The following is a 27,032-nucleotide window of genomic DNA, read 5'->3' on the forward strand; positions in this document are numbered from 1 at the left end:
TTCTATTGCACATTGTATCATTTAAAGCATTTTTCGCAGAACCAACTGAAAGAAATAATCTCCTTGGTGAATTCCAAGGCTGAGAAAATCTGCATTTTTTTTGCAGACTAAATCGCAGGTCAATGTAGACAGGTGAATATGGCAAAAACAATAGAGTGACTCCTCAGCCATCAGTTGATGAGGAGTCACCATTAACCCAATCTACCACTCAGCATCTTTCTATTTCGCTCTTGAAGGAGGGTCTTATCAAGGAGCTGAGTGCAAGGGCAGAGACACCTGGTACCAGGCCTGCTGCAACCTTCAATATCTGAAGTAGTCTTTGGGCAATCACAGATCTTCCCTCTGTGGACTAAATAAAACATGTTATTTCAGTCCAGTGTTATCCAGTTTGCAAATTGAAGCAAAGATCAAAGCAGAAATTCCACAATATACACAAAGTCGCTCTGGTATGTTACCCTGCAGAATGGGCTGTTTCATCCCGGTTTTTATAACATGACCTTTTGTCCCTCATTCAGTTGCTGTGTATTATGCACAGTTTACAAGCCAAAGGGTAAGTAACTACCCTTTTAAACTCACCTTCAAAGGGAGTGGCACAGTGGCTAGCACTACTGCCTCACAGCACCAGGGACCTGGGTTCAATTCCTGGCTTGGGTCAGTGACTGTGGAGTTTGCAAATTCTACCCGTGTTTGAGTGGGTTTCCTCCAGGTGCTCCTGTTCCTTCCCATAGTCTAAAGATGTGCAGGTTAGGTGTATTGGCCATGCTAAATTGCCCATCAGTGTCTCGGGATGTGTAGGTTAGAGGAATTAGCAGGGTAAATGTGTGGGGATGGTGCTTGGGGTGGGATTGTTGTTGGTGCAGACTCAATGGGCTGAATGGCCTCCTTCTGCACTGTGGTCATGAAACCACTCAGTGAGCAGCCAATCTGGTGCTAGAGTTACCTGGCCAATATGATTTAGAGGTTCAATCGAGACATTGAAAAGGCAATTTAATTTTATCTGAGAAGGAAGGATATGCAGGGTTACAGGGAGAATACAGGGGAATGGCACTAAATCAGTTGCTCATTCAGAAAACTGGTGCAGACACAACGGACTGAGCGGCTTCTTTTTGTACCTTGGCAATTCTGTGATCTGAATTCTAAAACGGAATATGACTATCTTACGGACATGAAGTGGAATTCTCTCTTTTAAACCCCAATTAAATTCATTCCACTTATAAACATGGTTATGACCAGAAGTGAAAATGATCGATCTGTTCAGTTCAATGCCCTCAGTCGTTTGTAGTATATATAAATGATCTGACTGAAACTGGTGGTGGATTGATTAGTAAATTTGCAGATGACAAAAAAATTGAACAGCAGGTAGTGATGAGGATTGTCAAAGGATACAGCAGGATATAAGTAAATTGCAGACTTGGGCAGAGAAATGGCAGATGGAGTTTAATCCAGACAAATACGAGGTGATGCGTTTTGGAAGATCAAATTTAGGTATGAATTTTACAGTAAATGGCAGAATCCTTAGGAACATTGACATAGAGGGATCTGGACATACAGGTCCACAGATCCCTGAAAGGGGCAACACAGGTGGATAAGGTGATTAAGAAAGCATACAGCATGCTTGCCTTCAACTGCCAGGGCAGAGTGTAAAAGTTGGCAAGTTATGTTACACTGTATAAAACTTCAGTCAGGCAGCATTTGGAATATTGCATGCAGTTCTAACAGAAGGATGCTTTGGAGAGGGTGCAAAGGAGGTTTACCAGGATGTGGCCTGGTCTGGAGGGTTTTAGATTTGAGGAGCGGTTGGGTAAACTCAGATTGTTTTCACTGGAAAAGTGGAGGCTACAAAATTATGAGAGGCATAGACAGGGTGGATAGCCAGAAGCTTTTCCCAGGGTGGAACGGTCAAATACAAGAGGGCACAGGTTTAAAGTAAGAGGTGGTAAGTTTAGGGGAGATGTGTGGGTAAAGTTTTTCACACAGAGGATGTTGGGTATCTGGAACACACTGCCAGTGGAGATGGTGGAAGCATGCACATTAGCCATGTTCAAGGTGTACTTTGATAGACAGATGAAAAGGAGACAAACAGAGGAATAGAAATTGTGCATCGGCGCAGGGTTGGTTGGCCAGAGGACCTGTTCCTGTGCTGTATCGCTCTTTGTTCTTTATTAGATGTCACCTAATCTTTGGAATAAGAGTAAGTGCAATACTATATACAGAGTTTTAGGTATGCCAGGTTAGGACTATGTAAAATAGCTGCAGAGTTGTGAAGAGGGCTTGAGAGAGAAACTGAGCATCAACGCTAGTATAATATTGTGCAATGTTATATCAATACTTGTAGCATCTAACTCATCCATAGATTAGCAAATCTTACAAGAAAGTCACAGAAGACACCTTGCTAACACCATTAAACCTAAACACCAGCTTGCGCCTGGGTTAAACTCGAAACACTCTGCCCACAGACCACACTCCCAGGCTGTTTTGCTTTTACTCTCCCCTCGCCACGTTATGAGAAAGCATCTCCGGTGCTGGACTATTTTTTCAAGTTCACATCTTTATAGAGTGGTTGAAAACATTCTGAAACCGTCTACAGAGGAAAAAACCTGTAGTATGAAAACGTAAGGACACCCACGGATGAGCCAGGCCTCAGTACACAAAGTAAATTTAGTTTATTGATGATGTAAGCTTTCCGTTATTGAAAACTCCAGCTGGTTATTTTTCCTTTACAACATAACTTTTGCAAAACACCAATACCCATATCCAAATATCCCCACCCCTTATCATTAATCTGTTGTATTAAACAGCAGAGGACAAAACCTCTTACAAGATCTCCCAATCCCAGATTGTCAGAGGTCAGGTCAGCTTTCCTGCATACAATCCACGCACAGTTACAAACAAGGACAGGGGTAGGCCATTCAGCCCTCCAAACCTGCTCTACCATTTAATATCATTACTGATCTGACAGTAACCTCAAGTGTCTCCTATCCCTGATAACAGATCACCTACTTACTCATCAAGAATCTATCTCGTTCTGCATAAATGTAAAGACTCTGCTTCCACTGCCAATTGAAGAACAGGCTTCCAAAGATTCTGAACCCCCAGAGAGAAGATATTTCACCTTATCTCCATTTCAAACAGATGGCCACTCATTTTTTAACAGCGAGTCTCTGGCTCTATACTCTCCCACAAGAAACACCCTCTCCACATCCACTCTGTCAATACCCCTCAGGATCTTGTATGTTTTAATCAAGTCGCCTTTTATTCTTCTAAACTCCAGCGGATAAAGGTTTACCTCTCCAAACCTTGCTCAAAAGACAACCCACCCATTCCTGGCATTAGTCTAGTAAAGCTTCCCCGAACTGTTTTCAACGCATTTACATCCTTCCTTAAATTAGCTGACCAATACTGTACATAATACTCCAGATGTGGTCTCACTAGTGCTTTGTACAACTGAAACATAACAGCCATATTTTTGTATTATTCGCTGTACCCGCATACTAGCCTTTTGTGATTCATGCATTAAGCCATCCAGATCTCTCTGCATCTCAGAATTCTACATCCTCTGATCATTTAGATAATATCTTTTTTTTAATTCTTTTTACCAAAATAGACAACTTTACATTTTCCCACATTATACTCCATTTGCCAGATCATCGCTCACTCACCTTACCTTTCTTTATCTATTTTGTAGCCTCTTTACATCATAGATTCATATTTTACAGCACAGAACACTAGTAAACTAAACTCTGACAACTTTAATCTCATTTTGCAGCCCAGAGTCCTGGAGGTTCCAGCAGTGCTAGTGAATATTTAAATGCTCGCTGAATGTTACAAGAGTTTCTGACTCCGCTGCCCTTTCAGACTGTGAATTCCAGACTCCTACCGCCCTCTGGATGGAAAAAGTTTCTTCTCTCACCTTAAATCCAAAATCCCTGGTTATTGACTCCTCCACTAATGGAAAAAGTACCATTCTATCCATCCTATGTCCCTCATTATCTTAGAACATAGATAATGAGGGATATAGGATGGATAGAATATACACCTCTTATACACCTCCACCAATTTCTGTATCATCCGCAAGGCTCTTGGCCATGCCCCTCTCAGTTAAGTCCCAATTATTAATGTACACCACAAATAGCAAGGGCCCGAGCACTGAGCCTTGCCAAACCCCACTGGGAACAGACTTCCAGTTATGGAAACATCCCTCTACCATCACCCTTCTATGAACATCATCTTCACAACTTACTTTCCTATCTTTGTGTTGTCAGATAATTTGGCAACCATCCTTTCCATCCCTTTGCCCAAGTCATTCATATAAATTGTAGACAGTTGAGGTCCCAGTACTGATCAGGCCAGTCCCTGTGGCACACCACTTGTTACATCTTGAAAAAGACCCATTTATGCCACCTCTTTGCTTCTTGCAAGCCAGCCAATTTTCTGCGCATACCAATGTTACCCCTACACTATTAAGCTTTTATTTTCTGTAATCACCTATTAGGAAAGATTATAGGCTGGGGCAGTTTTCCTTGGAGCAGTGAATGTTGAGGGATCTGATAGAGGTGTACAAGATTATGAGGAATTTAGATAGATTGGATAGGAAGGCACTTTATCAAATGCCAAACTACAGTACATCCACTAATTCCCCTTTACCCACATATTATTTCCTCAAAGGATTCTAATAAGTTAGTTAAAACCATACTGACTCTGCCTGATTACCTTGAGCTAATCCAAATGCCCTGCTATAGTTTCTTTAATAATAGCTTCCAACATTTTTAAAAATTTAATTATGCATCACAAGTGGGCTTACATTAACGCTGCAATGAAGTTACTGTGAAATTCCCCTGGTCGCCACACTCTGGCACCTGATCTGATACACTGAGGGAGAATTCAACATGGCCAATGCACCTAACCAGCATGCCTTTCCAACTGTGGGAGGAAACCGGAGCACCTGGAAGAAACTCACTCAGACACAGGGAGAATGTGAAAACACCACACAGACAATGACCCAAGCTGGGAATTGAACCCAGATCCCTGGTGCTGTGAAGCAGCAATGCTAACCACTGTGCCACCATGCAGCCCTACCCTGTCACAGATATTAAGCTGTCCTGTAGTTTCCCACTTTCTGTCTCACTGTCTTTTTGAATAATGGAGGTACATTTGCTATTTTCCAATCTATTAGAAACTCCCTGAACCTAAAGAGTTTTGGAAAATTAAAAGAAAGATTCCCTTCTTCCCCTGCAGGGAAGTGCTTGCTCTCTACTCAGGATCTACCCATAGCAGCACAACAGACCCTAGACTCCACAGGGAATCCTGAAAACAAATCAGCTTCAACAACTATTTCTATACCTACAAGCAGTTTTCAATTAACTGTCCCAAGGTGCTTCACCAGCATTAAATCACAAGATGTAACACTGAACTACATAAGGTGATATTAGACCAGATGTCAAAAAGCTTGGTAGATATGGTGGCTTTTAAGATTAAAGGAGGAAAGTGGAGTCAAAGGGGTGAGAGGAAATTCCAAAGTTTGGGAACCAGGCAGCTTAAAGCACAGCCACCAATAGTGCAGCTGTTATAATTAGAAATGCACAAGAGATCAGAATTTTGGGGTTGGAGGGGTTTACTGAGGTAGGGAAGGGCAAAGCCATGAAAAGGTGGTACAGTAGTTAGCACTGCTGCCTCACAGCATCAGGGACCTGGGTTCAATTTCTGGCTTAGGTCATTGTCTGTGTAGAGTTTGCACGTTCTCCCCATGTCAGTGTGGGTTTCCTCCAGGTGCTCTTGTTTCCTCCCACAGTCTGAAAGACGTGCTGGTTAGGGTGCATTGACCCGAACAGGCGCTGGAGCGTGGTGACTAGGGGAATTTCACAGTAACTAATTGCAGTGTTAATAATAAGCATTACTTGTGACACTAACAAACTTTAAACATGAAGGAATTTGAAAAGAAGGATAAGAATTTTAAAGTCAAGCATTGCTTGGCCAGTAATCCATGTAGATCAGTGAGTACAGGACTCACTATGACTTCAGGCATGGACCTTAGAGTTTCAGATGACCTCAAGTCTACAGAAGGAAGAATGTGAGACAGCAGGCAGAGGTGGACTGGAATAGTTGAATCCAGAGGTAACAAAGGCACGAATGAGGTTTCAGCAGCAGATGAGCTGAGATAGGGTGGAGCTGGACAATGTTACAGAGATGTAAACAAGTGCCTTTAACGTTGGCACAAAGGAAGTCACAAGCTCACCTCGGGGTAAAATGTAACCCTAGGATTGCAAACAGACTGGTTTAATCTTAGACTGTCACCAGGGAGAAGAGAGGGATGGAGTGAGTAACTAGGGAACCGAGTTTGGAACGGTGACCAAAAAGTCTGACTTTCAGAATTTTCAATTGGAGGAAATTTCTGCTTATGCAGTACTGGATGTTGGATGAGTTGTCTGGTAATTTAGCAACAGTGCAGGAGTCAAGAGAGAGAGCGCTGAGGTGGAGTGTACATTTGAAAACTCAATATAAGCTTCCCACAATTTTGTATGAAAAACATCAGACCAAAACTGAAAGACCGAGCCATCAGAAACCAGCATACAGCTTCGGAAATAAGAAAAGTGCAGAATCAACCAGGGCCACAGTGCAAAATAACGGGAACGGGACAAGGAACGTTAAAATGCCTTTGTGCCTTAAAGTATGGCGCATTCACAGTAAAGTGGATGAATTAATTGCACAAATAGATGTAAACATGTATGATATAGTTGGGATTATTGAGACATGGCTGCAGGGTGAGCAGGGATTGAGGAAGGACAGACAGAAAGGTAAAGGCAGTGGAATTGCAATGTGGTTAAAGAGGAAATTAATGCCATACTGAGGAAGGATATTACCTCCGACAATGTGGATTTTATATGAGTGGAGCTGAGAAATACTAAGGAGCAAAAAATGTCAGTGGGATTTGTACATAGAACCCCCCCAAAACTGCAGTGGCAATATTGGGAATGATATTAAACAGGAAATTAGAGATGCATGTGATTAAGGAACATTTGTAATTATGGATGACTTTAATCTGCATATAGATTGGGCAAATCAAATTAGTCTCAATATCGTAGAGGAGGAATTCCTGGAGTGTGTATGGGATTTCTGGACCAATACACTGAGGAACCAACTAGAGAACAGGCCATCATAGACTGTGTATCATGAAATGAATAATTAGCAATTTTTATGTGCAAGACCCTTTGGGGATGAACGACCATAACACGATAGAATTCTTCATTAAGGTGGAGAGTGGCACAGTTGATTCTGAGATTAGGGTCCTGAATCTTAATAAAGCAAACCAAGATGGTATGAGGCATGAGTTGGCTCTGATGGATTGGAAAATGTTACTTAAAGGGTGGCACGGTAGCACAATGGTTGGCACTGCTGCTTCACAGCTCCAGGGACCTGAGTTCGATTCCCAGCTCAGGTCTCTGTCTGTGTGGAATTTGCACATTCTCCTCGTGTCTGCATGGGTTTCCTCCGAGTGCTCCGGTTTCTTCCCACAGTCCAAAGATGTGCCGGTTAGGTTGACTGGCCATGCTAAAATTGCCCCTTAGCGTCCTGGGATGTGTAGGTTAGAGGGATTAGCAGGCAAATGTGTAGGGATATGGGGATAGGGCCTAGGTGGGATTGTGGTCGGTGCAGGCTCGATGGGCCGAAGGGCCTGTTTCTACACTGTAGGGTTCTATGTTAAAGGGATGATGGTGGATCAGCAATGGCAAACATTCAAAGAATGCACGGATGAACTGCAACAACTGTTCATTCCTGTCTGGTGTAAAAATAAAATGGGAAAGGTGGCCAAACCATGGCTTCCAAGGGAAATTAGAGATAGTGTTAGATCCAAGGAAGAATTGACACACATTGGCGAGAATAAACAACAGACCTGAAGATTGGGAGCTGTTTAGAATTCAGCAAAGGAAGACCAAGGGCTTGATCAAGAAGGGGATACAGAGAAGGAGAGTAAACTTGCAGGGAACATAAAAACTGACCGTAAAAGTTTCTACAGATATGTGAGGAGAAAAAGATTATTGAAGACAAATGTAAGTCCCTTACAGTCAGAACAGGGGAATTAAGAAATGGCTGACCAACTAAATACAAAATCTAGTTCTGTTGTCACAAAGAAGGACATAAATAACATATCAGAAATGTTGGAGAACACAGGGTTTAGTGAGAGTATTAGTAGGGAAATGGTGTTGGGGAAATTGATCATATTGAAGGCTGATAAATCCCCAGGGCCTGTTAATCTACATCCCAGAGTACTGAAGGAATTGGTTCTAGAAATAGTGAACGCATTGGTGGTCATCTTCCAAGGTTCTATAGACTCTGGAACAGTTCCTATGGATTGGAAAGTAGCTAATGTTACTCTACTATTTAAAGAGGGAGGTAGAGAGAAATGGAGAATTAAAGACCATTCAACCTGATGTGGGGAAAATGCTAGAGTCCATTATAGAAATTTTAATAGCAGAGTACTTGGTAAATAGTGGCAGAATTGGACAGAGTCAGCATGTATTTACAAAAGGGAAATCATGCTCAACAAATCTACTCGAATTCTTCAAAGATGTAACTAGTAGAGTTGACGAGGGCAGCCAGTGAATGTGGTTTATAGAACATAGAACACTACAGCACAAACAGGCCCTTTGTCCCACAAGTTGTGCCGATCACATCTATACCTACCAAGCCATTGAACTATCTGTAATTCTCAATCTCATTAGATCCCATATACTCATCCAGAAGTCTTATAAAAGACCCAAGCGAGTTCAGCTCTACCACCACCGACGGCAGCCGATTCCACTCACTCACCACCCTCTGAGTGAAAAACTTACCCCTGACATCTCCTCTGTACTTGCTTCCCAGCACCTTAAACCTATGTCCTCTCGTAGCGACCATTTCAGCCCTGGGAAATAGCCTCCGAGAATCCACCGATATTCCTCTCAACATTTTATAAACCTCTATCAGGTCACCTCTCAACCTTCGTCTCTCCAGGGAGAAGAGACCTAGCTCCCTCAACCTACCTTCATAAGGCATGCCTCCCAATCCAGGCAACAGCCTTGTAAATCTCCTCTGCACCCTCTCAATAGCTTCCACATCCTTCCTGTAGCGAGGCATCCAGAACTGCAAACAGTACTCCAAGTGGGGTCTGACAAGGGTCTTATAAAGTTGCAGCATTACCTCCCGGCTCCTAAACTCAATCCCTCGATTAATGAAGGCCAGTACACCATACGCCTTCTTGACCACATCCTCCACCTGCGAGGCCGATTTAAGAGTCCTATGGGCCTGGACCCTAAGATCCTTCTGCTGTTCATCACAGTTAAGACTCCTACCCTTGATATCGTACTCCTGCATCCCATTGGTCCTGCCAAAATAGACCATTACACATTTATCCACGTTGGAGTCCATCTGCCACTTCTCCGCCCAGTCTTGCATCCTATCTATGTCACGCTGCAACTTCTGACATCCCTCCAGACTATCCACAACACCACCAACCTTCATATCGTCGGCGAACTTACTAACCCATCCCTCCACTTCCTCATCCAGGTCATTTATGAAAATGACAAACAGCAAGGGTCCTAGAACAGATCCCTGGGGCACTCTACTGGTGACCTCCTGAAAGTTTATTTAGACTTTCAGGAGGATTGCGACTAGGTCCCACATGAGAGATTGCATGTAAAATTAAAGCACATGGGATTGGGGGATAGTGAACTGACAGTGATAGAAAACTGATTGGCAGACAGGAAACAACAAGTAGGAATAAACAAATCTTTTTCCAAGTGGAAGGCAGCAACAAATGGGGTACCACAGGGATTAGTGCTGGGATCCCAGCTATTCACTCTATAAATTAATAATTTAGATGAGGCAATATCTCCAAATTTACAGATGACACAAAGCTGGGTGGAAGGATGAGCTGTGAGGAGGATGCAGAGATGTTCAAGTGTGATCTGGACAAGTTGAATGAGTGGACAAATGCACAGCAGATGCAGTTTAATGTGGATTGCGTGTTATCGAGGAGGAGTTAGACAGAGCTCTTGGGGCAAAAGGGTTCAAAGGATATGGGTGGGGGGAAGGCAAGAACAGTTTACTGAGCTTGATGATCAGCCATGATCATAATGAATGGTGCAGCAGGTTTAGAAGGGCTGAGTGGTCTCCTCCTGCTCCTACTTTCTATGTTTCTTTATGCCAGCATTGAAAAAGACAACTCTTCTTAAAATGGTGTTGACATTCTCACTCTGACAAATCACCTCTCCTGCAAATGGCACCCGTGCCTCTGATTGGCCATATTGAATAAAAATTAAGTATCTTTTTCCCTCTCTGAAATAGAACCTCACCACCGTACATGGAATGCTCAGTTAAAGCTACGGTTGTGTTCCTGAACATGGCAACTTTAAGTAAAACAACTGTAGTGAATCGTGGGTTCCCATAAGAATCAATGTCAAAGACAGAGTTAGATTCCTTCAGACACATCTCGCTTGAAAAAGCAAATGTACAAGTTAAAATATTGTAACAATCATGTGCAGCATTCTGCATTCCTAGATTAAATAACTTGAAAATTAAAATACATTCAATATATAACATAATAGAGAATACATGTAAAATATTTAAAAATATACTCATTTACATTACAGTACATTTGGATTGACCAGGTTCCATCTAGTGGCTGAGGTTGGTTGTTGGAGGTAGCTGACACCGACCAACATCTGCCACTACACTGAGCTTTGGACTTCTGCGCGAGTTCAGAATGGGAGCAGGAGAAAGAGTGGCTGAGGAACAAACTCTGGGGGCTAAATGGGAACTTTATGGGTGGCACAGTGGTTAGCACTGCTGCCTCACAGTTCCAGAGACCCCAGTCCCATTCCAGCCTTGGGTGACTGTGTGGAGTTTGCACATTCTTCCCATGTCTCTAGGTGCTCCAGTTTCCTCCCACAGTCCAAAGACGTGGTTAGGTGGATTAGCCACAGCAAGTGTGCAGGATTACGGGGATAGGGCAGAGGGGAGGGTTTGGGTGGATGCTCCGATTTGGAGAATTGGTGCAAACTCCATAGAAACCCTACAGTGCAGAAAGAGGCCATTTGGCCCATCGAGTCTGCACCGACTACAATCCCACCCAGGCCCTACCCCCACATCCCTACATATTTACCCACTAATCCCTCTAACCTACACATCTCAGGGCACTAAGGGGCAACTTTAGCATGGCCAAGCAACCTAACCCGCACATCTTTGGACTGTGGAAGGAAACCAGAGCACCCGGAGGAAACCCACGCAGACACGAGGAGAATGTGCAAACTCCACACAGACAATGACCCAAGCTGGGAATTGAACTCAGGTCCCTGGAGCTGTGAAGCAGCAGTGCTAACCCACTGTACTACCATGCCGCCCTCAACGGGACTCTATCTGAAGCACAGCAATTCTATGGCATCTATGGTTAAAGAAAGAATGGATGGCACAGCCGGCAGCAAGGGGGAGAGAGTGACAGAGGGTGAGTGTGGAGCACTGGAGGAAAGGTCATGTACAGACACAGCAGGAAGTCTGTGGCAAACATGTTAAAGTGAAACTGGCAACATCAAATAGATGTGTGATTACTTAATTGATAACATTAAAAATGAAACAATATTAAGTGGGGATTTAGTGTTCAGTATGCACCCAGGCCCGTAGAAAAGATAAAAATCAGTCAAGACAACTAAGAATCAGTAAAGTGTAATCCAAACAACAAAGAAATAATATCTGACACATCGCACGGTCCCAACACTATCCAAACAACAACTAGCTCAGAATGCTTCTTACCTCCAGCTCAGCAGGAATCAGGGGGCTCGAATAGGAATCTGCCAGTTGCTTCAGAGTGTACATCTCTACTGACTGGTGTTTAACAGCCTTGCCTGTGCCAGAAACGCAGATGTGAATTGGGTTGCCAAAGTCTCAGGTGAATATTATTCAATTGATATTTGCCCTAGCCAATTCAAAGCAGATCACTTTCCCTGAATTTCGCAGCGAGTCACTTATAATAATATCACTTATTGACCGCATGAATGGGATTTTACAAACACAGCATACCTCCCTGCTTTCTACCCCATTCCTCAATGACCCTCCATCATTCCTATTTTCAGCTCATTCACTTGCCCACCAAACCCTGCTAAACTGGACCTGACTTCTGGTCACCACTGAATTTTAGGATGACAGAATCCCTACAGCACAGAAGGCGGCCATTTGGTCATCGAGTCCACAATTCTACCCAGACCCTATTCCCATAACCCCACATGTTTACCCTGCTAATCGCCTGACACTTAGGGAAATTTAGCACGGCCAATCAACCTAACCCACACATCTTCGGACTGTGGGAGGAAACCGGAGCACCTGGAGGAAACCCATGCAGACACGGGGAGAACATGCAGACTGCACAGACAGTGATCCAAGGCCGGAACTGAACCCGGCTCCCTGACGCTGTGAGGCAGCAGTGTCAACCACTATGTCACCATGCTGTCTAAATTGTTTTGACTAATCTGTCAAAATAGAACGACACCCCAGGGATTGAACTAGTGGAGTCAAGCATCATGCAGGACACCAAAGTTAAAAGGAGTGCAAGATGACAGTAAATCAGATACCAGCAGATTGGTTCGCGCAATTTTGACTTGAAAATTCTGGCGAGTATAAGGGAAAAGAGGGGAAGGATTCCACAATTCAATCATTCTGAAAATTAACAATAGCATCAAAATGTGGCTGATAGGAGTGTCTCAAAGATTCAGTTCCATTTTCATTTCACACTTACCTCCAACTGCAAGGAAGCAAACTTTCCCAAGAAAATAAGTTACATCGACATAGGCCAGAGATGCCTTCACAGTTTCTACACTGGAATTAAAGCAAACAGAGATTAATGGAGATCTTTTTCAAAAAGGAAAGAGACAATGTAATGATAGTACAGAGATGATTCATGCTCTTTGCCCTTTTGGGCCCATTTTAATGTATACAGCTTGTATAAAAGCAGGTCCTTATCTTGATGATGCTCACTCTGTGCGTGATTTTGGTTTCACCATTTCTGATGATTCGTATTAGGAAGAAAATCAACAGTAGCTGCCATATGCTTGGAATAGCGAGCTCTGCATTGTCAAACTCCGAACTCAATTATTTCTCTGCTTACTTTAATCCACTGAGCATCACAGATAAATTATCCAATTCGTGACAATAACACTGTCAACAGCCCAAAATTTGTGCTGGTTGGGTGCATTGGCCGTGCTAAATTCTCCCTCAGTGTACCCAAACAGGCACCACAGTGTGGTGACTACAGGATTTTCACAGCAACTTCATAGCAGTGTTTATGTGAGCCTAAATGTGACTAATTAACTTTAACTCTAGATCATTGGTGAGGCCACACAGAGTAGTGTGCACAGCTTTGGTCTCTTTAGGACAGATTTGAAACTTACACTGGAGGCAGTTTAGAGGGGTTCACTGGGCTAATTCCTGGGAATGAAGGGATTTGTCTTACGAGGAGAGGTTGAGCCCACACTCATTGGAGTTTAGAAGCATGAGGAGTGACCTTATTGAGACACAGGGGTCGGGGGGGGCGCTTTACAGGTTTGATGCTGACAGGGTGTTCTCCCTCTTGGGGGAATCTGGAACAAAGGGCCATTGTTTCAAAATAAGGTGTCTCCCATTTCAGATGGCACTGAGGAGGAATGTTTTCTCTCAGAGGATTGTTAATCTTTGGAATTCCACCCCACCCCCTCACTGAAGAGCTGAGTGTGCTGGGTCAGTGAATATATTGAAGGTTGGGCCGTTGAATATATTCATTGCAGTATTAATGTAAGACTACTTGTGACATTAATAAATAAAAAACTAAAAACCTCAAATGAGAATCTATTGTCAATTATGCCGAGTAATTACCAGGGTCAAATACATCATGAACAACTTGATTTCTACTGCCTGCATTCAGACACAATTTCTACACTGATGAATACAGCAGGGAGGGTGAGCCTTTAATTGAGATTGTTATTATTCCAGATTGTTCTTATTCCATGTGATCAGAGTTAGTACATTGTTCCCTATCCAAAGGAAAACAATAACATTGAATTCCAGACTTTATAATTATGTAATATAGTTTACCCCACATCTTTTCAATAGTGATGAATTCTATAGTTCGCAAGCTATTGTTCACACTGACTGTAATTTCAAAGCCCTTTTATTGAGACAGTCCCTAATTGATAAAGGAACTAAAACTCCAGGTGGCTGTAAGTTAGAATTCCTGGCTGTGACATTGAACTTCTGATAAACCAATCTATAGCTTTTTCTAGTGAAACAGAAGCTGATTGGGGGAGGGGGTGGGGGAAGGGTAAAAAACAAAGCTGACAGGTAAAATCAGAGCCACTGGTCAAAACAAATACAGAACTCTCAGAGTTCAGTATTTCAGCAGGAGAACAGTGGCACAGTGGTTAGCACTGCTGCCTCACAGCTCCAGAGACCCAGGCTCGATTCATAGCTTGAGTGATTGCCTGTGTGGAGTTTGCACGCTCTTCCAGTGTCTGCGTGGGTTTCCTCCAGGTGCTGTGGTTTTCTTCCATAATCCAAAATTGTGCGGGTTAGGTGGATTGGCTGTGCTAAATTGCTGCTTAGTGTCAGGGGGACTATGTAGGGTAAATGCATGGGGTTATGGGGGTAGGGCCTGGGTGGGATTGTGGTCAGAGCAGACTCAATGGGCCAAATGGCCTCCTTCTGCATGGTAAGATTCTATGAACAGTAGAATGGCTGCAGGAAAGCTGTGCGTGTTAGACAACTAGGAAAAAAAGTCATCAGACAACTGGATAAAAATACCAAAAAGGCTGATTGCATGAGAAGAATCTGAACGGATGCGCTGTTTGGTGGATATTGTATCTTTTGCACTTGGTGTAGTAAAGCTACTGTCAGACTGTAGTTCAGACCTAACTCCTGAGTGAATAGAGGAACTGAAACTCCACCTGGGAAAAACAGTGTTCTGTGGAAGTGTGTGTGTGCAATGTGTGCTGTGGGGAACTGCCAGTAAATCCCAGAGATCCATCTTTGTTTTATCAGCATTACGCCTGTTCACTCAGGTTTAACTTGCATTGATTTGACCGTTACAGTAAAAATTTTTAAAAACTGAAACCTTATCCATCAGGTAGTTCTGGGGTAGTTTGGGACTTTTGATTCTTTTATGTTAGTGATCTCCACAGGAATTCTAACAAGTATCAGCTTTGGCACAACGGTACCACTTTCATCTTCAGAAGCGGACCACAAGACTTGAGCACGTAACCTAGGCTGACACTTCAATATAATGCAGCACTCATCCAGCACTATCAGAGGTGCTTTTCCTTTGGTAGGACATTACACCAAGTCCCCATCCTCCGTCTCAGGTGGATGTACTCTTGAAGACAGAGGGAGGTCTCCTTGATGCTCTGGCCAATGTTTATCTTTTTTAATTCATCTCTGGGATGTAGATGACACTGACTAGGCCAGCATTTATTGCCCACTTCTAATTGCCCCTTGTGAAGGTGGTGGTGATTCTTGACTGCAGGGGTCAATCTGGTGTAGGTACACCCACAGTGCTGTTTGAAAGGGAGTTCCAGGATTTTCACCCAGCGACAGTGAAGGAACGCAATATGTTTCCAAGTCAGGATGGCGAGTGTTCCCATGCACCTGGATAGTACAGGTCACGGGTTTGGATGTTGTGATTGAAAGAGACTTGATGAACTGATGCAGTTAGTGCATCTTGTAGATCACAGAATCATAGAACACTACAATGCAGAAAGAGACCACTTGGCCCATCGGACTGCACTGACGACAACCCCACCCAGGCCCTAACCCTCTAAGCCCACATATTCACCCGGCTAATCCCCCTGACACCAAGAGGCAATTTAGCATACTCAATCAACCTAATCTGCACATCTTTGGACTGTGGGAGGAAACCGGGGAGAATGTGCAAACTCCACACAGACAGTCACCCAAGACTGGGTTCCTGGTGCTAACCACTATGCTGCCTACACAGATGGTACACACTGTGGAGGGTGTGAATATTGAAGGCGGTGGATAAGGTGCTAATCAAGCAGATTGCTTTGTCCTGGATGGTGTTGAGCTTTTTGAGTGTTGTTGAATCTGTACTCGTCCAGGCAAGTGGAGGATATTCCGTCACACTTGTGACTTATAGATGATGGAGCAAGTCAGGAGGTGACTTTTTCTCTGTAGAATTCCAACCCTCTAACCTGCTCTTGTAGCCATAGTATTTATATGGCTGGTCCAGTTCAGTTTCTGGTTAATGATAACCTCCTGGATGTTGATAGTGGAGGATTCAGCAATGTAAATGCCATTAAACGTCATGAGGAAATGGTTTGATTCTCTCTTATTGGCGATGGTCATTGACTGGCTGTGTGGTGCAAATGTTACCTGCCAACTAATTGGTTATTTATCTTATTGCTATTTGTGGGAGCTTGCTTTGCACAAATTGGTGACCACATTTCCTAAATTACACCATAGAAACTCTTCAGTGCAGAAGGCGGACATTTGGCCCATCACGCCTGCACTGACAACAATCCCACCCAGGCCCTATACCCAACGCTCCACATATTTACCCTGCTAATCCCTCTAACATACGTATTCTGGGACACCAAGGAGCAATTTAGCGTAGCCAATCACTCTGACCTGGACATCAGAGTGTGGGAGGAAACTGAAGCACGTGGAGGAAACCCACACAGACTCAGGGAGAATGTGCAAACTCCACACAGACAGTGACCCAAGCCGGGAATTGAACCCGGGTCCCTGGCACTGTGAGGCAGCAGTGCTAACCCACTGTGCCGCCCACCGTAACAGCAACTACACATTAAAAGTACTTTTATTCTATTTGTAAAGCACTTCACAGACAATAAAAGAGATAAGCATACTGCACCTCCAAGAAACAAATCTGAAAAACTGCTCAATAGGTTAGAAATCTGCACGAATGCTGCTCTCCTGGCACCAGTGGATAATATATAGAGCCAGGATTTGACAGTAACTAGACTGAAGTGTGGCACAGTGGTTAGCACTGCTGCCTCACAGCACCAGGGACCTGGGTTCAATTCCCAGCTTGGGTCACTGTCTGTGCGGAGTTTGCACATTGTCCTCGTGTCTGCATGGGTTTTCTTGGGTGCTCCAGTTTCCTCCCGCAGTCCAAAAATGTGCAGGTTAGGTTGATTCGCCATGCTAAATTGCTTCTTAGTGTTGAGGGACGTCAGAGAGATTAAGAGGGTAAATATGAGGGGTTATGGGGATAGGGTCAGGGTGGGATTGTGGTTGGTGCAGGCTCGATGGGCCGAACGGCCTCCTTCTGCACTGTAGGGATTCTATGATTCCATTCTAAACTGATGCACATTTAAAGGCAATTGCAACTCACCTGTGCTGACTACGCAAATCCATGACAAAGACAATGAGATCTATCCGTGGTCTGGTGTGTTCATTCTCCACAGGTAACGGTAGGCGTTTTGCTAAGTGACTAAACAAAAATAAGCCAGTTTCAGAGTTATACTGGGATTTCAACTGCAAATCCTTTGATAAATTGGAGATGGCTACACGTTAGTTGTCATGGTGAATAGGTTTGTGAACACAATCCTAGACAGAAATGCAATGATGGGAGATGTCCGGTTATATGGGTGACATCCCAGTGCAGACAGACAGTGTTACCCTCATATTGGTGTAACGTGACAAGTCCATATAGTTAGCCTGCAGCAGCATATACACAGGACTGAAATTGAACTTGCTTCAACATGCACGGTGGCACAGTGGTTCGCACTGCTGCTTCACAGCACCAAGGACCCAGGTTCAATTCCCGGCTTTGGTCACTGTGTAGAGTTTGCACATTCTGCCCGCGTCTGCGTGGGTTTCCTCCGGATACTCCGGTTTCCTCCCACAGTCTGAATGATGTACTGATTATGTGCATTGACCCGAACGGGCGCTGGACTGTGGCGACTAGGGAAATTTCACAGTAACTTCATTACAGTGTTACAGTAAGCCTTACTTGTGACTAATAAATAAACTTCTCATCCACCAAGCATAGAAAGAACTTCTCCATTTCTTTAACTGTGATGTGCCGAGTAAGTAGATATGTTGAGGGGGAACTGCCACTGCATACAGATTTACCCAGAGAGCTCTCATGTCAGTGAGTAAAAATCCAATTACTTAAAACATTCATTTGGGTGGTTTCTTTGGCCCATGTTGCAAACAAATGCATGATTTTTTTTATGGTGGAAACTGCAGTGCCATCATAAGTAAAGAAAGATATGAACTCTTCCTCTGCTCATTCCCGACCCGAGTTCCCTCCCACTTGTCCAATCTACAAATGTGAATTTTTCTTTAATCGTTCCGGCCTCATGGCTAATAAAAGTTTAAAAACAATCTTTTTTAAAGAGAACCAACTTTATACTCTGTTGTTTAACAAGTCTAACTCTGTTTGCATCTTCTTTATGTCTCCTCATAGCTCATTTTCTAATTTCAGACACTTCACAGTGTAGGAGAGGCCAATCAGCCCATCAATTCCACATTCACTCTCTGAAAGAGCATTCTACCTAATCCTACTGCCTTGCCTTATCCCCGTAACCTTGCTCATTCTTCCAGTGCAGCAGGCAGAGAGGGGAGCGATTTTGGAGAGGAGAGCTGGAAGGTAAGCTGAGTTTTGATTTTAACTTACTTTTTTGGAGCTCTTTTTTTTCAAATCAGCAGAAAGTCAGCCATGGGGAGACCTGGATAATTTTGTTTTATCCAATAAATTTGAACGGTGAGGAAATCCGAGACATTACACGTGTAGTGTCTCCCACCCCCCTCCTCCTCTAACCTAAGAAAGAAAGACTCGGTGTGGGAACAGGGAAGCTTTTCTTTTTTCTAATTCTTCTTATCTTGTTGGGAGTTTGGTGGAGAGGATGGCAGGTAGGGCAGTCCAATGTTCCTCTTGCAGGATGTGGGAGGTAAGGGTCACCGTTAGTGACCCTGCTGACTTCACCTGTGGGAGGTGCACCCAGCTCCAGCTCCAGCTCCTCACAGACCGCCTTAGGGAATTAAAGGCTGGAACTGGATGAACTTTGGATCATTTGGGAGGCAGACGGGGTGATAGATTGCAGTTATTGGGAAGTGGTAACACCTAAAAATGAAGCTAGCTGGGTGACAGTCAGGAGAGGGGAGGGGAGGAAGCAGTCAGTACAGGGATCCCCTGTGGTTGTTCCCCTCCAAAATAGGCATACTGTGTTGGATACTGGGGGGAGGGTGTGTGTGTGCGTGTGTGTGAGAGAGAGACGACTTTCTGGGGTAAGCCACGGTGACTAGGTCTCTGGCACGGAGTCAGGCTTGGCTCATAAGGGAAAGGGGGAGAATAGGAGAGCAATAGTAATGGGGGACTCAATCATTAGAGGCACAGACAGGCGGTTCTATGGGCATGAACGACACTCCAGGATCATAGTCTGCCTCCCTGGTGCCGGGGTCCTGGATGTCTCTGTATTCTAAAAGGGAGAGTAATCAGATAGACGTCATTGTCCACATTGGTGTAAATGACATAGGCAGAAAGAGCAGGGAGATACTGCAAGAGCAATTCAGGGAGTTAGGTAGAAGGCTAAAAGCAGAACCTCTAGGGTAGCAATCTCTGGATTACTCCATGTGCCCCGTTCTAGTGAGGCTAGGAAAGGGAGATTGTGCAGCTGAACATGTGGCCAAAGAACTGGGAGGGAGGGTTTCAGTTTTGTGGATCACTGGGAAGTCTTCCAGGGAGGATGGGACCTGTACAAGAAGGAAGGGTTACACCTGAACTGGAGGGGCTCCAATATCCTGGCTGGGACGTTTGCTAGTGTGGTTTGGGAGGGTTTAAACTAATGTGGCAGGGGGGTGAGAATCAGAACAATAGGTCAGCAAGTGTAGAGACTGGTGACGAGCATGAGGCCAAGACAAGGCTACCTAAGAGGAAGAGCAATCTGGGTGAGGATGAACTCAGTGGGCCTGGAGTGCATCTGCTTCAATATAAGGAGCGTAAAGGGCAAAACAGATAAAGCGGCATCTCGGCCTTTTGGCTAAGATGCAAATTAGATCAAGCCTTGGAGGTGGAGTTACACCTACTCCAATCAGCCTGGATCATGTAGCTCAAGCCCAAGGCAGGAGGTGAGAGCCCTGTCTTGTCAGCTTGGATCGGGAATGTCCCAACTTGTTGGAATTCTGAATTGGCTTGAAATTGACTTGATTGGATTGGAAAAAAAAGATAAACATAAGGCCTTAATGCATGTGTGGAACTGGGATGTGGTTCAAGTGACAGAGACTTGGTTAAAAGGACAGGACTGACAGCTGAATATTCCAGGGTATAAGAGTTTTAGGCGAGACAGAGGAGGAGCTAGAAGAGGTGGGGGAGTAGCAATACTGGTTAGGGAGCATATTACAGCTTTAGAAGTTGGACAATTTGGAAGGATCATGTAACAAGACACTGTTGGTAGAGCTCAGAAACAGGAAGGGCGCAGTCACTATGCTGGGGGTATACTACAGGCCTCCCAACAGCCCACAGGGAGGTGAGGAACAGATGTGTAAGGCGATTCTGAACAGGTGTAGAAAAAATAGGGTTGTTGTAGTGGGAGACTTTAATTTCCCTCATATAGACTGGAAATCCCTTAGGGCTGGGGATCTGGATGGCTAGGAATTTGTAAAATGTGTCCAGGAAGGTTCTTTGGAACAATGTGTTCATAGTCCAACTAGAGAGGGGGCTATACTGGACCTAGTACTGGGGAATGAGCCCGGTCAGGTCATCAGTTTCAGTGGGGGAACATGTGGCGAACAGTGACCACAATTCTGTAAACTTTCAGATAGTCATGGAAAAGGATGAGTGCTGTCCTATGGGTAAGGTGCTGAATTGTGGCAAGTCTAACTACAGCCAGATTAGGCAGGATTTGGTGGCTGTTGATTGGGAGAGGTTGTTCGAGGGTAAATCCACATCTGGCATTTGGGAGTCTTTTAAGGAGCAGTTGATAGGAGTACAGGACAGGCATGTGTCTGTAAAAAGGAAAGATGGGATAGGATTCGAGAGCCCTGAATAACCAGAGAAATTGTGGGTCTAATCAACAAGAAAAAAAAGGCATACATAAGGTTCAGGTAGCTAAAAACAGACAAAGCACTGGAGGAATATAGAGAAAGTAGAGAAGAATTCAAACAGGGAGTTAGAAGTGCAAAAAGTGGTCACGAAATGTCTTTAGCAGACAGGATTAAGGAGAATCCCAAGGCATTTTATCCATTTGTTAGGAGCAAGTGGGTTGTCAGAGAAAGAGTCGGACCTCTCAAGAACGAAACAGGGGAATTATGCTTAGAACCCAAGGAAGTAGGTGAGATCCTAAATGAATACTTTGCATCAGTATTCACAAAGGAGAGGGATACATTGATTAGTAGCGTCTCAGAGGGATGTGTAGACCCGTTAGAACAAATCACAATTACAAGGGAGGAAGTGTTAGGTGTTTTAGGAAGCATTAAGGTGGACAAATCCTCAAGGCCAAATGGCATCTGTCCTAGATTACTGAGAGAGACAAGAGATGAAATTGCTGGGCCTCTAACAGAAATCTTTGTTCACTGAACACAGGTGAGGTCCCAGAGGATTGGAGGATAGCAAATTTGGTCCCGTTATTTAAGAAGGGTAGCAAGGATAACCCGGGTAACTATAGGCCAGTGAGCTTGATGTCCATGATAGGGAAATTGTTGGAGAAGATTCTAAGAGATCTATACATATTTAGAACTGAATAGTCTCGTTAGCGACAAACAACATCGTTTTGTATGAGGGAGATCATGCCTCACAAATTTGGTTGAGTTTTACGAGGAGGAGACAAAAATGATTGACGAGGGAAGGGCCATGGATGTTGTCTACCTGGATTTTAGTAAAGCATTTGACAAGGACCCTCATGGCAGGCTGGTGCAAAAGGTTAAATCTCACAGGAGCAAAGGTGAACTAGTTGGATGGCTACAGAACTGGCTTGGCCATAGAAGACAGAGGGTAGCAGTGGAGGGGTTTTTTTCTGATTGGAGGTCTGTGACTAGTGTTCCACAGGGCTCTGTACTGGGACCTCTCCTGTTTGTGATATATATAAATGATTTGGTAGAAGATGTAACTGCTCTGATTAGTAAGTTTGTGGACGACACAAAGATTGTCGGAGTTGCGGATAGCGATGAACGTTGTCAGAGAATACAGCAGGATATAGATAGGCTGGAAAATTGGGTGGAGAAATGGCAGAAGGAATTTAATCCAGATAAATGCGAAGTGATGCATTTTGGTAGATCTAATGCAGAGGGGAGCTATACAATAAATGGCACAACCATCAGGAGTATAGACACACAGAGGGATTTGGGTGTGCAAGTCCACAGATCCTTAAAGGTAGCAGCACAGGTGGAAAAGGTTTTGAAGGTATATTGCACGCTTGCCTTTATTGGCAAGAGGGGCAATTTTTTCACACAGATGAACAGTCCAAAGATGTGCGGGTTAGGTTGATTGGCCATGCTAAAATTGCCCCTTAGTGTAGTGGGATGTGTAGGTTAGAGGGATCAGCAGGTAAAACGTGTAGGGATATGGGGACAGGGGCTGGGTGGGATTGTGGTTGGTGCAGACTCGATGGGCCGAAGGGCCTGTTTCTGCACTGTAGGATTCTATGATTCTATGAGAGGGTGATGGGTGCCTGGAATAAGCTGCCAGAGGTAGTAGTTGAGGCAGATACAATTGCGTCTTTTAAAAAGCATTGAGACAGTTACATGGATAAGATGGGTATAGAAGGAAATGGGATTAGCTGAGTGGTAAAAACTGGACAGCACAGACAAGTTATGGCCAAAGGGCTTGTTTCCATGCTGTAAACCTTGATGACTCTAAAGCTGACCTACCCTAGTTATAATTGTAACACTATATTCTGCACCCACTCCTTTCATTCTCCTTATGTACTCTACGAAAGGTTTGTAAAGCAGGCAAGAAACAATACTTTTCACCTTATGTTAATATATGTGACAACAATAAATCAAAGTCAATCCTAACCTTGTTTAACAACCTCCTATGTAGCACCTTATCGAATGCCTTCTGAAAATACAAATACTTAAAGATCCTGTTAGTTACACCCTCAAAAGACTATCGGTAACGAAACAATGGCCCTTTCATAAATCTATGCTGACACTGCCTAAATTGCCAAGTGCCCAGTTCTCAAAATTCAGATTTGAGTATTTTCGTAATACAGATGCAGATGTGGCTAGCTGGCCCTACCGTTCATTTTCTCTGTCTCCTTCCTGAAACAGTGGTGTTACATTCCAGTCCACAGGGAGCGTCCCTGAATCTGCTACCTTTCCAGCTCTTCTAAAACACTAGAAAATACCTGGTCAACAGCCACCTCGAGGAATTTGTCAACTTGCAGTTCAACTAATTTCTCCACAACTTTTTCTTCTATTAATTTATTTTTAATCCTTCACTTTCATTAGACTCTTGCTTCTCCACAATTCAGACTATCTTCTTTCTGCCTTCATTTCCCTCTTGGTCATCCTTTACTAATTTTAATAAACACTCACCATGTGGACTTACCAGTTTTTTTTGGACAAAATTGGAAGTCTCTTCATTTAATCTAACACTATCTCCGCAAAGCAAAGACGGACTCAGATCCCACTGGTTTGAACTGGACTTAGACCAGATTCCCAGGGGGAAGAGAAAACTGTGTAAAACCTTCCAGAATATTTGCACACTGCCTCAGTAATTGGTATTCTGACAAGAGACTGAGTATTGCTAGAACACGCCACTGAACAGTTTACTCCTGTATCATCAATAACAATTTTCCCTTGTTGCATCTGACTATAGTAGCTTCATTGCAGTGTTAATGTAAGCCCACTTGTGACGCTAATAAATAAAAGTGTAAACTAAACATAGTTTAGTTTTAAATGATTGTAGCAAAGGACATTCAGCCCATCATGTCTGCACGGACTCTTTGGTAGAAGCAATGATTATTACGGTGTGGATAATGTTTAAATAATTTGGGTGCTCCTTGTGGGACTTACACATTCACTTCAAAGGACTTGTTCTCCTTCAGGATTGCCGCTGCAAGTTGGTCCAGATGAAGACCTTCAGCTCCCACCAACTGCAACAGGAAGAGAAGAAATAAATCTCTCCAATTCTGAATTCTCCTGCAGTCAAAACATATTTAGCGACATGGATCCAGCCACTGACTGAAGGCACCAACAATTGACGGGTACATTTGGTGCCTTCTCAAAGCAGCTAAAACCTCAGCAGCAAATTCAGAGGGGAAAGAATCATGACCAAGCCTCGTCCTTTATCACAAATGCTCAGAGAAACATAGAAACTAGAAGGAGGAGGCCATTCATCCATCACTTATTTTAATCACAGCTGATCATCGAATTCAATATCCTGATCCCCCCTCCCCCCCCTCATATCCCTTGATCCCTTTAACCCCAAGAGATATATCTAATTTCTTCTTGAAATCAAACAAGGTTTTGGCCTCAGCTACTTTCTGTGGTAGTGAATTCCACACATTCCCCACCCTCCGGGTGAAGAAATTTCTCCTCATCTCAGTTCTAAAAGGTTTACCCCTTATCCTCAAACTATGACCCCTAATTCTGGACACCTCCACCATCAGGAACGTTCTTTCTGAATCTACCCTGTCTTAACCATGTTAGAATTTTATAAGTTTCTATGCAATCTCTTCTCACTCTTCTAAACTCCAGTGAATATAATCCTAACTGACTTAGTCTCTCCTCATATGACAGACCTGCCATCCCAGGAATCAGCCTGGGAAACCTTCACTGTACTCCCTCTATAGCAAGGACACCCTTCCTCAGATAAAGACACCAAAATGCACATAATACCACAGGTGTGGTCTCACCAACGCCCTATACAATTGCAGTAAAACATCCCTATCCCTATACACAATCCTCTTGCTATGAAGGCCACCATACCATTTGCCTTCTTTACTGCTTGCTGTACCTGCGCACTTACTTTTAGCGACTGATGCACGAAGATTCCACCTCTCTCAAGTTACACCCAATCGTGTAATAATCCGTCTTCCTATTATCATTACCAAAGTGCAAAACCTCACATTTATCCATATCATACTACATCTGCCAGGCAGATGCCCACACACTCAGCCTGTCCATCATTATTACCCCCCACCAAATTAACGGACAGATTAGGAGAAGGAATGGAGAGAGGGACTCAGAGGATGGGGTTGACAAGATGACTGGAAGAGGGACACATCAACAGGAGACCATTCAGCCCACCATGTTGGTGCCAGAAAGGGGGGGCACAGGTAAAGGGAAGTCTTTACCTGGAAAGGTAAAGAGAGAGAATGAGGAAGAGTGGATGAGGGGGAGAAGAGGAAGGGGAAGAGGGAATGAATGGGAGTGAGGGGTAGTGAGGGCGAGCAGTGTGTGTCTCTCTCAACAGCACAGTGGGGTGGGGGAGGAATGCTGGTTTAGGGGCTGGGGGGGTTGAAGGGTGCTGAGGTGAGGGACTGGGTAGTGAGGGTGAGGGGCCGGATAGTGAGGGGGTCAGTGCCTCACCAGCGCGGGGAGGGAGGAGAGGGTGAGGGGCCGGATAGTGAGGGGGTCAGTGCCTCACCAGCGCGGTGAGGGAGGGGAGGGTGAGGGGCCGGATGGTGAGGGGCCGGATAGTGAGGGGGTCAGTGCCTCGCCAGCGTGGTGAGGGTGTGGAGCCGGATAGTGAGGAGGTCAGTGCCTCACCAGCGCGGTGAGGGAGGGGAGGGTGAGGGGCCGGATGGTGAGGGGCCGGATAGTGAGGGGGTCAGTGCCTCACCAGTGCGGGGAGGGTGTAGAGGGTGAGGGGCCAGATAGTGAGGGGGTCAGTGCCTCACCAGCGCAGGGAGGGTGTGGAGGGTGAGGGGCCGGATAGTGAGGGGGTCAGTGCCTCACCAGTGCGGTGAGGGGCCGGATAGTGAGGGGGTCAGTGCCTCACCAGTGCGGTGAGGGGCCGGATAGTGAGGGGGTCAGTGCCTCACCAGTGCGGTGAGGGGCCGGATAGTGAGGGGGTCAGTGCCTCACCAGCGCGGTGAGGGAGGGGAGGGTGAGGGGCCGGATAGTGAGGGGGTCAGTGCCTCACCAGCCGGGGAGGGTGTGGAGGGTGAGGGGCCGGATAGTGAGGGGGTCAGTGCCTCACCAGCGCAGTGAGGGAGGGGAGGGTGAGGGGCCGGATAGTGAGGGGGTCAGTGCCTCACCAGCCGGGGAGGGTGTGGAGGGTGAGGGGCCGGATAGTGAGGGGGTCAGTGCCTCACCAGCGCAGTGAGGGAGGGGAGGGTGAGGGGCCGGATAGTGAGGGGGTCAGTGCCTCACCAGCGCGGTGCCGCTGTTCAGATCCGGGTGTTTGTTCAGCGGCTTCAGCACCGCCATTGCGCGCGCCAAACCAAACCGCCCGCCCCGGGACCACGTGATCGGGAATATGTTAATCAGAACGTCGCCATTGGAAATGTCCGTATGAATAAACTAATAAATTAACGCCTTATTACAGCGGAGGCACAGTCACAGCGACACGGACAGGCCGGAGGACCGCCAGTCACAGCGACACCGACCAGCCGGAGGACCGCCAGTCACAGCGACACCGACCGGCCGGAGGACTGCCGGTCACACGACCGCCAATCACAACGACACCGACCAGCCGGAGGACCGCCGGTCACAGCGACACCGACCGGCCGGAGGACCGCCGGTCACAGCGACACCGACAGGTCGGAGGACCGCCGGTCACAACGACACCGACCAGCCGGAGGACCGCCGGTCACAGCGACCACCGACAGGTCGGAGGACCGCCGGTCACAGCGACACCGACAGGTCGGAGGACCGCCGGTCACAGCGACAACGACAGGTCGGAGGACCGCCGGCCACAGCGACAACGACAGGTCGGAGGACCGCCGGCCACAGCGACAACGACAGGTCGGAGGACCGCCGGCCACAGCGACACCGACAGGTCGGAGGACCGCAAGTGCTCAGTTACTCCATTCACATGGGATAAGAGTGTGGCCCCCCCACTATTATTCCCTATTTATGGCAATGACATAGGTGACTATGTGGGATATAGA

The 27,032-nt window shown here is 45.2% G+C and overlaps 1 protein-coding gene across 1 annotated transcript; it reads right to left on the reverse strand.

The window, feature by feature from the left end:
• Positions 1–26,380, reverse strand: pane1 (proliferation associated nuclear element). The gene is made up of 6 exons (XM_080217521.1): positions 26,293–26,380; positions 23,989–24,068; positions 17,363–17,461; positions 12,761–12,840; positions 11,782–11,873; positions 1–349 (listed from the first exon to the last, which is right to left on the reverse strand). Exons 1-6 carry the CDS (start codon positions 26,347–26,349, stop codon positions 209–211), a joined length of 549 nt encoding a protein of 182 aa, XP_080073647.1. The 5' UTR covers positions 26,350–26,380; the 3' UTR covers positions 1–208.
• Between the last annotated feature and the right edge of the window lie 652 nt (positions 26,381–27,032).

This window comes from Carcharhinus amblyrhynchos, chromosome 35 (genome assembly GCF_965287045.1).
Source record: "Carcharhinus amblyrhynchos chromosome 35, sCarAmb.v2.hapA, whole genome shotgun sequence".
NCBI lineage: Eukaryota > Metazoa > Chordata > Chondrichthyes > Carcharhiniformes > Carcharhinidae > Carcharhinus > Carcharhinus amblyrhynchos.

What these genes read in the sequence shown, in the direction of transcription:
- pane1 (XM_080217521.1), bottom strand. Translation starts at nt 26,349, where the DNA reads ATGGCGGTGCTGAAGCCGCTGAACAAACACCCGGATCTGAACAGCGGC. An exon ending in TGAACAGCGGCACCGCGCTG is followed by an intron (nt 24,069 to 26,292) that starts GTGAGGCACTGA and finishes TTCCTGTTGCAG; the next exon opens with TTGGTGGGAGCTGAAGGTCT. An exon ending in GATTTGCGTAGTCAGCACAG is followed by an intron (nt 12,841 to 17,362) that starts GTGAGTTGCAAT and finishes CTTTAATTCCAG; the next exon opens with TGTAGAAACTGTGAAGGCAT.